General features: G+C 32.1%; 1 protein-coding gene across 1 annotated transcript in view; it reads right to left on the bottom strand.

The window, feature by feature from the left end:
- Window positions 1-7,626, bottom strand: part of LOC113825061 (transient receptor potential channel pyrexia) — a 125,235-nt gene extending 117,609 nt beyond the window's left edge. The window contains exons 1-2 of the mRNA XM_070136133.1: window positions 7,594-7,626; window positions 2,600-3,206 (exon numbers count right to left, since the gene is read on the bottom strand). Of these exons, the coding sequence (XP_069992234.1) occupies window positions 2,600-2,750 (151 nt within the window). The 5' untranslated portion in view covers window positions 2,751-3,206; window positions 7,594-7,626. The remainder of the gene's footprint in view (window positions 1-2,599; window positions 3,207-7,593) is intronic.
- Window positions 7,627-15,000: the final 7,374 nt, after the last annotated feature.

The following is a 15,000-nucleotide window of genomic DNA, read 5'->3' as shown; positions in this document are numbered from 1 at the left end:
AAAAAAAAAACTCGTCACACAGAACTGATAACCTAAATGAAATATTAAACACACACACACACACAAAAAAAAAAACTCGTCACACAGAACTGATAACGTAAATGAAACATTACACACACACACACACACAAAAAAAAACTCGTCACACAGAACTGATAACGTAAATGAAACATTACACACACACACACACACACACAAAAAAAAAAAAAACTCGTCACACAGAACTGATAACGCAAATGAAACATTACACACACACACAAAAAAAAAAAAAACTCGTCACACAGAACTGATAACGTAAATGAAACATTACACACACACACACACACACAAAAAAAAACTCGTCACACAGAACTGATAACGCAAAAGAAACATTACACACACACACAAAAAAAAAAAAAACTCGTCACACAGAACTGATAACGTAAATGAAACATTACACACACACACACACAAAAAAAAAAAAAAAAAAAACTCGTCACACAGAACTGATAACGTAAATGAAACATTACACACACACACACACACACAAAAAAAAAAAAAACTCGTCACACAGAACTGATAACGTAAATGAAACATTACACACACACACACACACACACAAAAAAAAAAAAAAAAAAACTCGTCACACAGAACTGATAACGCAAATGAAACATTACACACACACACACACACACACAAAAAAAAACTCGTCACACAGAACTGATAACGTAAATGAAACATTACACACACACACACACACACACACACAAAAAAAAAAAAAAACTCGTCACACAGAACTGATAACGTAAATGAAACATTACACACACACACACACACAAAAAAAAAAAAAACTCGTCACACAGAACTGATAACGCAAATGAAACATTACACACACACACACACACACACACAAAAAAAAAAAAAAAAAAACTCGTCACACAGAACTGATAACGCAAATGAAACATTACACACACACACACACACACAAAAAAAAAAACTCGTCACACAGAACTGATAACGTAAATGAAACATTACACACACACACACACACACACACACAAAAAAAAAAAAAAAAACTCGTCACACAGAACTGATAACGCAAATGAAACATTACACACACACACACACACACACAAAAAAAAAAAAAACTCGTCACACAGAACTGATAACGTAAATGAAACATTACACACACACACACACACACACAAAAAAAAAAAAAAACTCGTCACACAGAACTGATAACGTAAATGAAACATTACACACACACACACACACACACAAAAAAAAAAACTCGTCACACAGAACTGATAACGTAAATGAAACATTACACACACACACACACACACACACACAAAAAAAAAAAAAAAAACTCGTCACACAGAACTGATAACGCAAATGAAACATTACACACACACACACACACACACAAAAAAAAAAAAAAACTCGTCACACAGAACTGATAACGTAAATGAAACATTACACACACACACACACACACACAAAAAAAAAAAAAAACTCGTCACACAGAACTGATAACGTAAATGAAACATTACACACACACACACACACACACACAAAAAAAAAAAAAAAAAACTCGTCACACAGAACTGATAACGCAAATGAAACATTACACACACACACAAAAAAAAAAAAAACTCGTCACACAGAACTGATAACGTAAATGAAACATTACACACACACACACACACACACAAAAAAAAACTCGTCACACAGAACTGATAACACAAATGAAACATTACACACACACACACACACAAAAAAAAAAAAAAAAAAACTCGTCACGCAGAACTGATAACGTAAATGAAATATTAAACACACACACAAAAAACAAACAAACTCGTCACACAGAACTGATAACGTAAATGAAATATTAAACACACACACACACACAAAAAAAAAACTCGTCACACAGAACTGATAACGTAAATGAAATATTAAACACACACACACACACAAAAAAAAAAACTCGTCACACAGAACTGATAACGTAAATGAAACATTACACACACACACACACACAAAAAAAAAAAAAAAACTCGTCACACAGAACTGATAACGCAAATGAAACATTACACACACACACACACACACACACAAAAAAAAAAAACTCGTCACACAGAACTGATAACGCAAATGAAACATTACACACACACAAAAAAAAAAAAAAAAAAAAAAACTCGTCACACAGAACTGATAACGTAAATGAAACATTACACACACACAAAAAACAAAAAAAAAAAAAAAAACTCGTCACACAGAACTGATAACGTAAATGAAACATTACACACACACACACACACACACAAAAAAAAAACTCGTCACACAGAACTGATAACGCAAATGAAACATTAAACACACACACACACACAAAAAAAAAAACTCGTCACACAGAACTGATAACGTAAATGAAATATTAAACACACACACACACACACAAAAAAAACTCGCCACACAGAACTGATAACGCAAATGAAACATTACACACACACACAAAAAAAAAAAAAAAAAAAAACTCGTCACACAGAACTGATAACGTAAATGAAACATTAAACACACAAAAAATAAATAAATAAATAAATAAATAAAATCAAGGACTTACCCTGCTGTAGCGTCCTCTTAGCCGCCCACTTCACCGTCGTCTGCACCGGGTTGGGCGTTCCAGGGGCGTGGGAACTCGAGGAGGACGAGGGCGTTGGGGAGGGCGTGGGTCGAAAGCAGTCTTGGAGTGGGAGCTTAGACTTGATAACCATGGCCGACACGAGGGACCATTACACTGACTTTTTTTCTTTTTCTTTTCAGTCGATTTTAGTTATAAGTGTCTCTTGTTTTCAGTTGTGATTCGTATGTGCGAAATTAGTTTTTATTTTTTATTTTTCGTTGTTATATGAGTCTCTGTTCTTAGTTATGCTTGCGAAATCTCTTTTAATTTTTCGGTTCCGTTGATATGAGTCTCTGTTCTTAGTTATGCTTGCGAAATCTGTTTTATTTTTCTGTTCCGTTGATATGAGTCTCTGTTCTTAGTTATGCTTGCGAAATCTGTTTTATTTTTCGGTTCCGTTAAGTTATATGAGTCTCTGTTCTTAGTTATGCTTCTAGAGTTGATTTCCCAGTGGAGTTAGGTACAAGAATCTCCGTTTTGAGTTAAAATTCAAACACAGATAAGTTTCTTTGTTTCAGTAGAGTTAAATTATAGTCTCTATTTTCATCTGTAATTTCAAAACGACCTTTTATCAGTTATTGTGTTCATACAAAACGAACGCCTTTGTTCTTTATATATATTACTTGTATTATACTGATATTACACTGAATACTGGGATTAATTTATTTACTGCACTGGAAGGAAATTTAATTAATTACTAATAGGTGTCCCCACGAATGAGGGATGGTAAGATAAGGAGGATAGGATAAGGAGAAGATTAAATATTATAAAATAAAAGGTCATAAAAGGCAACGAGAGATAAAACAATGACATAGGAGAAATTATAATAAGGAGTAGATTAAATATTAACGATGATAAAAAGCAACACGGAGATAAAACAATGACATAGGAAAAATGATAATAAGAAGATTAAATATTAACGATGATAAAAGGCAACGAGAGATAAAACAATGACATAGGAGAAATGATAATAAGGAGAAGACGAAATATTAATGGTGATAAAAGGCAACGAGAGATAAAACAATGACATAGGACAAAATAATAATAAAGAAAATATTAAATATTAACGGTGATAAAAGGGCAACAAAGAGATAAAACAATGACATTGGAAAAAATGATAATAAAGAAAAGTTTAAATATCAACGGCGATAAATGAGATAAAAAGCAACCAGGAGATAAAACAATGACATAGGAAAAAATAATAAAGAAAAGTTTAAATATTAACGGCGATAAATGAGAGAAAAGACAACTAGGAGATAAAACAATGACATAGGAAAACTGATAATAATGATAACAGACTCCCCAATATCCCAGAAGAACCAAACCGGCCATTGTTAATACATGAACAAAAACTAAAAACAATACTGTATTTCGTATCACTTTCTGGTAGCGATCACGGTGAACAGATGAACAAACGGTGGACGACGGTGAACAGATGAACAAACGGTGGACGACGGTGAACAGATGAACAAACGGTGGACGACGGTGAGCAGATGAACAAACGGTGGACGACGGTGAACAGATGAACAAACGGTGGACGACGGTGAACAGATGAACAAACGGTGGACGACGGTGAACAGATGAACAAACGGTGGACGACGGTGAACAGATGAACAAACGGTGAACAGATGAACAAACGGTGGACGACGGTGAACAGATGAACAAACGGTGGACGACGGTGAACAGATGAACAAACGGTGGACGACGGTGAACAGATGAACAAACGGTGGACGACGGTGAACAGATGAACAAACGGTGGACGACGGTGAACAGATGAACAAACGGTGGACGACGGTGAACAGATGAACAAACGGTGGACGACGGTGAACAGATGAACAAACGGTGGACGACGGTGAACAGATGAACAAACGGTGGACGACGGTGAACAGATGAACAAACGGTGGACGACGGTGAACAGATGAACAAACGGTGAACGACGGTGAAGAGATGAACAAACGGTGGACGACGATGAACAGATGAACAAACGGTGGATGACGGTGAACAAATGGCAACTGAACAGGAAAAGTGTTCAAGGGGCGAGGCAGGTTTATTTACAAAACAATGATTGAACGCCGAATGAACAGGGAATGAGTAGATAGCACCTCGTTGAACATTGAACAGAAGGTTATCCTTATTGATTATTGTTAGAGAATAACACTTCTCACTGAACACTGGGTGAACACTTTTCTATCGATTGAACAGAAAGCACATCCATTGAACACCAGATGAACAAAGCATATCATAAAGAATCTTTATGGTGAGACAATAGTTCTACGGTGAACACACACTATTAAAAATCCAACTCGTGAACTTTGAACGGAATCTGAACAGTATTTTCGGATGGATAAAATTACAGCGTGGATTTAGGAATACATTTTGACACATGGAAATTAATTCGTTAATTATCTGCTTCTCGAACATTCCAGTCCGGGAATATCATCAGTTTATCTATCACGGTATTTCTCTTTCTTAAAAGAACATTCACTTTTATATTTGTTAAAAAATCTAGGGTTATGAACGCCATTGATCACACTGAGAAAAACATAAACGGAAATTAGATTAAAAGAAGACGAAGAATTGTTTATATCAACTGCAAATATCACGATAAAAGATATATTTTCTGTATGCGTTTCTGGTCTTTCTCTGTCTCCGCCTCTGTCATGCGCCTGGCGAATCTAGGTCTTCATGACTAGCGCTTCCACCTTCGTCCGCCATTTTGTCTGTTTTCTTCGCCAGCTGGACCGCCGGGAACTGCTACGCCTCCTAACCTTCATTTGTTTTTCCTCTTTTCTCTTTTTTTTTCTGAAGAATTGGATCTATGTTAATGAATCTGGTATTATGAGACGGGAAAATGGTCGAATGTCACTTGGAGAAAAGCTTGTCATGCAGTTTTGTTTTCGTTTTTACAAGAACGAGAGATGGAGAGCCTCGCGCGCCGGTTGCGTGACGTCATAACCGCCATGCACCGCCATGAGACCTCACCGGCTCATCGATTTTTCTCCACTTTTCATGATCCATATGCCACGTTGTCCGAGGTTAATAATGCATTAGTTGATTACCATTAAAATCGTCTTTTTTGAACCTTTCTTTTCTCTTTTCATTTTCCATCGAAACATTTCCTCACCAGCGCCTCTGCCGAAGAATAACACGGTGTCCAAAAATGGGATTCGTGTATTTTCTTTTCTCACCTCCATTTACGCTCTGATTCCACTCGTTTCATCCGAGATCAAAAGGGATTATAAGCCCAAGAAGTATGAAAACGTAACCACACAAAGAAACACTTTGAAATCCAATATGGCGGCCGGGGAAGAAGACGGGTGTGGTAGACACTAGACTCCGGAAAACGTATCTAAATTATCTATTTCGTTCACTTTTCTTATCATTTCATTAACAGACATTAAGAGAAAAAATAAAGGAAGGTTCCCAGACTTACTTGATAACGACAACGAAGAAATAAACAAGAGAGAAAGAGGAAGAAGATCAGGAACGCAAAGTCGAGAATTCTGTGTAATGGCTGACAGGACGGGAGGGGGCAGGGGGGGGAGGGGTGAGAGAGGTAAGAGAGAGGAGGGGAAGGGGGAAGGGAGGGAGGGAAGGGGACGGGGGTGGAGAGGGAAATGGAGTAAAACGTAGATTCCACTGAGTCACGGGTTTAGAAATCCCTCGGATAGATAACTGAGATTGGTATACATTTTTTTCTTCTTTTAGTGATAGATCTGTTTCACCAACATGAGTTCACTGATAAAAAAAAACAAAAAAAACAACGCGATAGCTAATCTTATCACACCTGCATCTTAAGTTTAAACCACTTTGAATAAATCTTCACTCTCTTCCTTATATCTAAATCCATCTTGTTTAATTTTCTCTCTGTATCTCTCATTCCTTTTTATCCACGTAAACAAATTCCCTTTCTTCTCGACACTGCATCTTTCCACATACCAGTCACGGATTTAATTGTAGTTGGTGTACATATTTTATTATTTTATGATAGCTCTAATTCGCCAATCTAAGTTCGTTGATAGATAACGCCGCTGCTACTCTTATCGAACCTTCATCTTGAGATTTATAAGAATATTTGAACCACGACGTTCCAATTAAATTAATTCTCCACTTTCTTTCATCCGAACCCCCTTTTTTTAAATTAATTTTCTCTATCTCCCCTTCCTCTCTATCCACAAAAACAAATTCCATTCACTTTCTTACATCCAAACCTCCTTTTTTGCTTAATTTTCTCTATTTCTCTATCTCCCCTTCCTCTCTATCCACAAAAGCAAATCCCATTCACTTTCTTACATCCGAACCCCTTTTTTTATTAATTTTCTCTATCTCCCCTTCCTCTCTATCCACAAAAACAAATTCCATTCACTTTCTTACATCCAAACCCCTTTTTTATTAATTTTCTCTATCTCCCCTTCCTCTCTATCCACTAAAACAAATCTTATTCCTTCTTGCAATTCCGATCCACCATAACCCTGACTCTTAACACCTTTCCCCTTCTCAAAAAAAAAAAAAATAATAATAATAAATAAAAAAAATAAAAAATAAAAAATCGAAAATCCATCACACCAAAAAAAAAAAAAAAAAAAAAAAAAAAAAATCTTAGACATTCGGGTTCACTTTAATGGTCGAATTTGTCCACTGAACAAAAGCTTGATCTTCGGGTTCACTTTAATGGTCGAATTTGTCCACTGAACAAAAGCTTGATATTCGGGTTCACTTTAATGGTCGAATTTGTCCACTGAACAAAAGCTTGATATTCGGGTTCACTTTAATGGTCGAATTTGTCCACTGAACAAAGGCTTGATATTCGGGTTCACTTTAATGGTCGAATTTGTCCACTGAACAAAAGCTTGATATTCGGGTTCACTTTAATGGTCGAATTTGTCCACTGAACAAAAGCTTGGAAAATTATTTAGAAAACTGCCTGGCACTACCTCACGCGTGTAGTCTTAGCGAAGGTCTGGATGGCACTGCGTAGTGGCACTGCCTCTTTCCACATACCAGGTGGTGCCAGGTGTGCCAATTCCGTCGGCACTGATCGAGCATACATTTAGGGACTTATACGTAAATATATATCTAACTGGTTAATTGGAATGAAAAAAATATATTGTGCAAATGGAGTGGATATATTTTTTTAATTTTTGGTGATGTTGTTATTCTGTCAAATCTATCCATGTATTTACTTATCTATTTCCGTGTATATCTTTTCATTCCCAATAAAAATGGATTTCCACTTCACGTTTTCGTATATAAGGGATTTTCCATTAATAGTCAATCTTTCGTTCATTCCGTTTCATTTTTTTCCGAAGATATTAATTTCATTTCGTTCATTTGGTTTCACTTTCTCGGAAATATTAATTTCATTTCGTTCGTTTGGTTTCACTTTCTGGGAAATATTAATTTCATTTCGTTCGTTTGGTTTCACTTTCTCGGAAATATTAATTTCATTTCGTTCATTTGGTTTCACTTTTTTCGAAAATATTAATTTCATTTCGTCAATTTAGTTCCGTTTCCCTTAAAATATTGTTTTTTTATTTCGTTAACTTTTTTCCATCTCTTAAAGAACACTTCACTTACAATAAAGAAATAATAAAGATAACAAGATAAAGAGGACACAAGATACCGATAAAAATAATATACAACTGATGCTTATCAACATAAAAATAAAGATAAGAATACGGTGAAAATAGTGATGATGATGGTGATAATGATATGTTTATGATAACCATAATCAGAATAATGATGATAATAACAATAATGACAACAGCCATAATGGTAGTAATAATGATGATAATGATAATAATAATCATTATTATTATGGTAAGATTATGGTTATCATCATTATCATTATTAATGGTAATGACAATGTTTATGTTCCGTGGTAATGTTAATAATAACAAGAATTATATGTGTTATTATAATACTATAGTTATTATTGTTGTTGTAATTAATGCTGCTGATGATGATGATGATAACGGTCATGGTGATAATGATGATAACAACAATTGTAGTGATGATAATGATAATGATATTGATAATATTGATAACAATAATAATGATAATAACAATGCAGTGGTGATTGATGATAATAATGATAATGGTGAAAATGGTAATGATGATAATGTTAATAGTGATGATGATAATGATGGTGATAATTATAATAATAATAATAATAATAATAATAAAAATGATAATGATATTGACAATGATAATAACAACAACAATAATAATAATAATGATAATACGATAGTAATCATAATAATGATATCAACAGCAACAATAAGAAGAAGAAGAGGAAAAAAAATAATAGTAATGCTAATAATAATGATGATAATGATAATTATATTCATAGTAATGCTGACAATGATGATGATCATGATGGTTACTGTTATTGTTAGTGTCATCATAATATCTTTGTATCACTATTATTTCTTCATTATTATTGTCATTATTATCATTATCATTGATACTATCATCGTTATTACCATTATCAGCACTACTGTTACAGCCATTATCATTATTTTCATTATTATTATGTTATTTATACAATTATTGTCATTATCATTATCATTACTATTATAATAATGATGATGATTATTATACTCATTATCATCATTATTACTATCATTATAGCTTCTTGTCATTATTGTTATTATCATCATTATTCTGATTATGGTCATGATCATTATCATTATGATTATCAGTTTCACCATTACCAGTGTTCATGTTAATATCATTATCATTACCATCATTACTGTGGCCATCATCATCATTATCGTTGGTATCATCTTGAAAAACATCATTATTATCATCATTACGAGTATTACAGTTTTTATTATCATTATTACTATCCCCGTTTTTATGAGATTATTCTCATTACTGCTGCTCTTCATTATCATCCTAATTGCCATAATTACCCGTATTTTATTATCCTCATTATTATCAATATTATTATCAAGACGAACATAGCTGGTCTCTCGTTATAATGAATAGTATCAATGTAATTAACGTAATCAATTATTGTAATCACTATAAATGATATTATTTATTATCAGTGTTCATTATTATCATAAATTATTTATTGCTATTAGTATTACTATTTTCTATAAAGTTATCATTATCATTATTATTGACATTGTTATCATTATTGCTATCATGATTTAAATTATGATTACGATCATCATTATTATTATCGTCATTTCTCTCGTTATCAAAGTAAAGAGAAGAATAGGACTATGATAAGAAGAAGAAGAAGAAGAGAAGAGACGATGACGAAGAAGAAGAAATAAATGAAAAAGACGAAGAAGAAGAAGAAGAAGAAAGACGACGATGACGAAGAAGAAGAAGAAATAGATAAAAAAGAAGAAGAAGAAGAAGAGAGGAGACGATGACGACGACGACGAAGAAGAAATAAATAAAAAAGACTAAGAAAAAAAGAAAGACGACGATGAAGAAATAAATAAAAAAAAACGACGATGAAGAAAGACGACGATTACGAAGAAGAAGAACAGAGAGAAGTTGAAATAAATAAAATATAAGAATAAGATAAAGAAGAATAAAGAGAAGGAAAAAAAAAGATAGAGAAGAAGAAAAAAATTAGAAAAAACGAAAGAGAAAAATAAATCAGTCTCCCCTGTGAAAAGTCTATGGTCGTAACCCATTTTCTAGCACAAGCTGCCCAGCCCCTTTAATACTCTAATTGCTCCTGTAACCCTCATTATTTTTATTTATTTATCTATTTATATATTTACTTATTTACTTTCACCATTACTGCTTCACTATTTTTCTTAATCATCGTTATAACTGTTGGAATCGATAATCATTTCATTACTAATATTCTTATAAAGATTATCGTCTTTAATACTCTAATTGCTCCTGTAACCCTTATTATTTTTTATTTATTTATTTATCTATTTATCTATTTACTTTCACCATTACTGCTTCACTATTTTTCTTCATCATCAGTTTTGACGATGATTTTGATGATTATTTTTTATCTATTTATTTATTCATCTATTTATTTCTTTACTTTCACCATTACTGCTTCACTATTTTACTTCATCATCGTCATAACTGTTGTTGGAATCGATAATCATTTCATTACTAATATTCTTATAAGGATTATCATCATAATTGTCTCTAATTGATCATGTAACCCTCATTATTTTTATTTATTTATTCATTTATCTATTTATTTATTTATTTTCCCCATTACTGCTTCACTATTTTTCTTAATCATCGTCAAAACTGTTGTTGGAATCGATAATCATTTCATTACTAATATTCTTATAAAGATTATCATCATTATTGCTATTACTATCATTATTCTTATTGTAATTGACATTATGATTGTTATTATTGTTATATTCATAATCGCCCTCTACTATTATTGACTTTATTATTCATATTGTTATTATTATCGTTATTATTATTATCACTGTTGTTATTATTACCATTACTGTTATTATCATTATCATTATTATTTATATTATCATTATTATCATCATCATTATCATTACTATCATGATTATCATAATCATAATTGCTGTTGTTATTATTATCATCATTATTACCATTATTATCAATCACTATTAATATCATGATCATTATCAATAATATCATCACTATCATTAACATAATTATTGTCATCATTATGATCATCATCATTATCATCATCATTACAAGTAATAACATATGTTTTATTTTTACTGCGTGTGTGTTCGTGTATGTATGTGTGCATGTTTGTAAGTGTATGTGTGTGTTCGTGTATGTATGTGTGCATGTTTGTAAGTGTATGCGTGTGTACGTGTGCCTCAGTGCTAATGTGCATTTGTGTGCGTATGTGAATTGGTGTGTATGTATGTTTCTTTACACAATGCTGTAACGTTGACACAAGTAAATTTATTTTTATAACTTTGTAACTATCTACACTTACATTTTTTTTTGGACATGAGTAAGGATGAATAAAAAAAAGCTGAGGTAGCAAAATGAGTAAAACCTTGTAGTAAGATGAATAAAATAATTAAGAATGATACCAATGATAATTATGATAAATAGGAACATCTCATTAAAAAATATATATATTTACGATGGTTTAGAAAAGAAAGTTAGATCGTGATAATAGTAAAAAAAAAGAGAAATATTTCTAGTTCAGAAATGGTGAGAATAACTTTTTAAAAATTAAAAAAGAAAAAAAATGGTTGATAGGGTGAGCAAAGAATGAGTCCATAATGTAAATAATGTTAGTGAGTAAGAATTTGTGAGTTGAGTGATAATGAGTAGAAAAAAAAATTGTTTTACCAAATCCATCTAATATAACACAATTATGAACGCAATCCATTCGACATCTATCACAAAAATCGACCTAATTCTCGCTAAAATTAGCAATACACGCACCCAAACACACGAAAACCGCTAATAATTTCAATAAACCGAATAAATAAACTCCCAATAAGCAATCAACCATAAAACAAATCCGAAAAACGAGAAACAACGAGCAAAAAAAAAAAAAAAAAAAATAGCAACTGCGTGTCACTAGCGAGTCAATAAGCACAGAACGCAGGTACCAGCAGCGGAGGAGATCCGACCCGTGCGGTGGTCGGCGTGAGACTGAGGAGGAAATTGTCTCGGTACCACAACACACGCGCTTATGACCTGCGCACTTGGAGTTGGCTGAAGGTGTGTGCGTGTGCGTGAAGTAGACATGTGTCGGTGTTTGTGTGTGTTTTTGCGCGTCTCTCTGTGTGTGTGTCATGGCAGGTGTGTAGTAATATATAATCATCATTCTTATCATTTTTAGCATTATATTTTTTTCTTGAATTGTCATTACTATTACTATTATTCGCATTGTTGTTAGTATTATCATTATTATTATCATTATTATTATTATCAGCATAATCATCATTATCGTTATCATTATCATTGTTGTTATTGACATTATTGTTATTATTATCATTATCAGGAGCATTGCCATCATCTTTATCATTATCATTATTACGTTTCTCATTATTATGATTATGTCTATTATCATTGCTATTAACATTACTTTGATTATCATTGCCAGTAATAGCAGCATCTTAATCTTTGTCACCATCATCACTAATAATATAACCATTATTATTATCATCATCATTAATATCATTATCATTATTAGTATTAGTATTATTATTATTACTATTATCATTATTATTATTATCACTATTATTATTATTATTATTATTATTATTATTATTGTTATTATTATTGTTATTATTATTATTATTATTATCATCATTATTATTATTATTATTATTATTATTATTATTATTATTATTATTATTATTATTATTATTATTATTATTATTATTATTATTATTATTATTATTATCATCATGATTATTATCATCACCATCATCATCATCATCATCATCATCATCATCATCATCATCATCATTATCATTATCATCATCATCATCATCACTGCTACTTCTCCTACTATTCTTACTATTGTCTAGAGAATGAAGGAAGAAGAGAAATTACTCTCCATGACTGAACTGCGAAGGCCATGACCGCGAGACCGAACCGTGCCAGGCGAACTTGACCCGTGCCTATGACGTCATACGTGCCCAAGTTTGACCTCGGGCACTTCGTGGGTCTGGCGGAGGTCTTGACGAGTCCTTCTATAGACCTTGGCTTTGTTCTTTCAATTTCGGCTGAACAATGAACAAGGTGAAATACTACAAATAATAACATGTGTTTTATTTTTACTGCTTGTGTGTTCGTGTATGTATGTGTGCATGTTTGTAAAGTGTATGTGTGTGTACGTGTCACTCAGTGCTGATATGCATTTGTGTGCGTATGTGAATTGGTGTGTACGTATGTTTCTTTGCACAATGCTGTAACGTTGACACAAGTAAAAGGTCCTTCTGTAGACTTTGGCTTTGTTCCTTCAAATTCTGGCTGAACAATGGAACAAGCTGAATGGTCGTCGGGGTTTCTCGGTCGTGTGGACAGACCTTGAAACGAATTACCAATTACAATTTTACAAAACAGTGAGGAATATAAAGCATCCACAAGCTGTCCAGATCCGTAAAACAAATAATAAAAATTGTAATTGAATTATGATTTAGAAGTATGTGTTATTGTTCCCGCAAATAACTTAAGGATTATATTTTCTAGATTCGCCAGTATGAGGAGGATACAGTAAAAAGGAGATTTTTTATACGGAAGTGCATTATATACCTATACTGCATCTTATCGATTTGATAATGATAAAAGCACATTAAGATATAAATCTATCTGATATTTCACAGACACTGAACCAACTTATAACAATCTCAAAAGGGACTTGTTATGAGTTTGACCAAATGAGGAATGTAAAGCTCATTTTCTTAACTTAAAACCACAATTCAAAACACTATCATAAACTATCATATAGGTACATAAGCCTCAAATAATAAATAAAAAACCTAAAGCAAATTTATATGATAAAAGGAAATAATAAATAATAAATGGAAAACCTAAAGCAAATGTATATGATAAAAGGAAATAATAAATAATAAAAGGAAAACCTAAAGCAAATGTATATGATAAAAGGAAATAATAAATAATAAACAGAAAACCTAAAGCAAATGTGTATAAGTGATTTAAATTCTGCTTTAGGGCTACGAAATTAAGGAAAGTCCATTACTGAACCGTATTCATGTTGACAAATGTGGAAAAGGTATGAATGAGAATGGATATCTTCACAATACAAGAAATATATTTGACCGGTTTCCGATTCTGTCTTCGTCAGAAACACCTATTTGTATTTTTTGACTAAGATAGAATTCGTCAGAAATACCTATAATAATAATAATAATAATAATCATAATAATAGTAATAATAATAATAATAATAATAATAATGATAATAATGATAATAATAATAATGGTAATAATGATAATGATAATGATAATGGTAATGATAATAATGATAATGATAGTAACAATAATAATAATGATAATAATGATGATCATAATAATAATGGTTATATTATTACTATTTAAGTATGGAAATGTGGGAAATTAAACCTGTAGTTCTTCATGATGCGAAATCCTTTTAGAAATAACACTTCGAAAAATAACAACTTGTGTGTTCTTATAGATATATTGTTATAAGTAAACATATGCGCGTGATGGACATCTGACGAAATTAGTTGTTTATTTTTTTTAAATAAAGGAACTATGTATTTTTTTAAATTGTTGTTACTGTTACTATTGTTGTTATAGACATCATTGTTATTATTATTATTATCATTATTATATTATCATCATTATTATTACTGTTATTGTTACTACTAGTACTACAACAACAGCTGCTCC

This window comes from Penaeus vannamei, chromosome 21, assembly GCF_042767895.1.
Source record: "Penaeus vannamei isolate JL-2024 chromosome 21, ASM4276789v1, whole genome shotgun sequence".
Lineage (NCBI taxonomy): Eukaryota > Metazoa > Arthropoda > Malacostraca > Decapoda > Penaeidae > Penaeus > Penaeus vannamei.
This window is presented reverse-complemented; position numbering and strand designations above follow the sequence as displayed.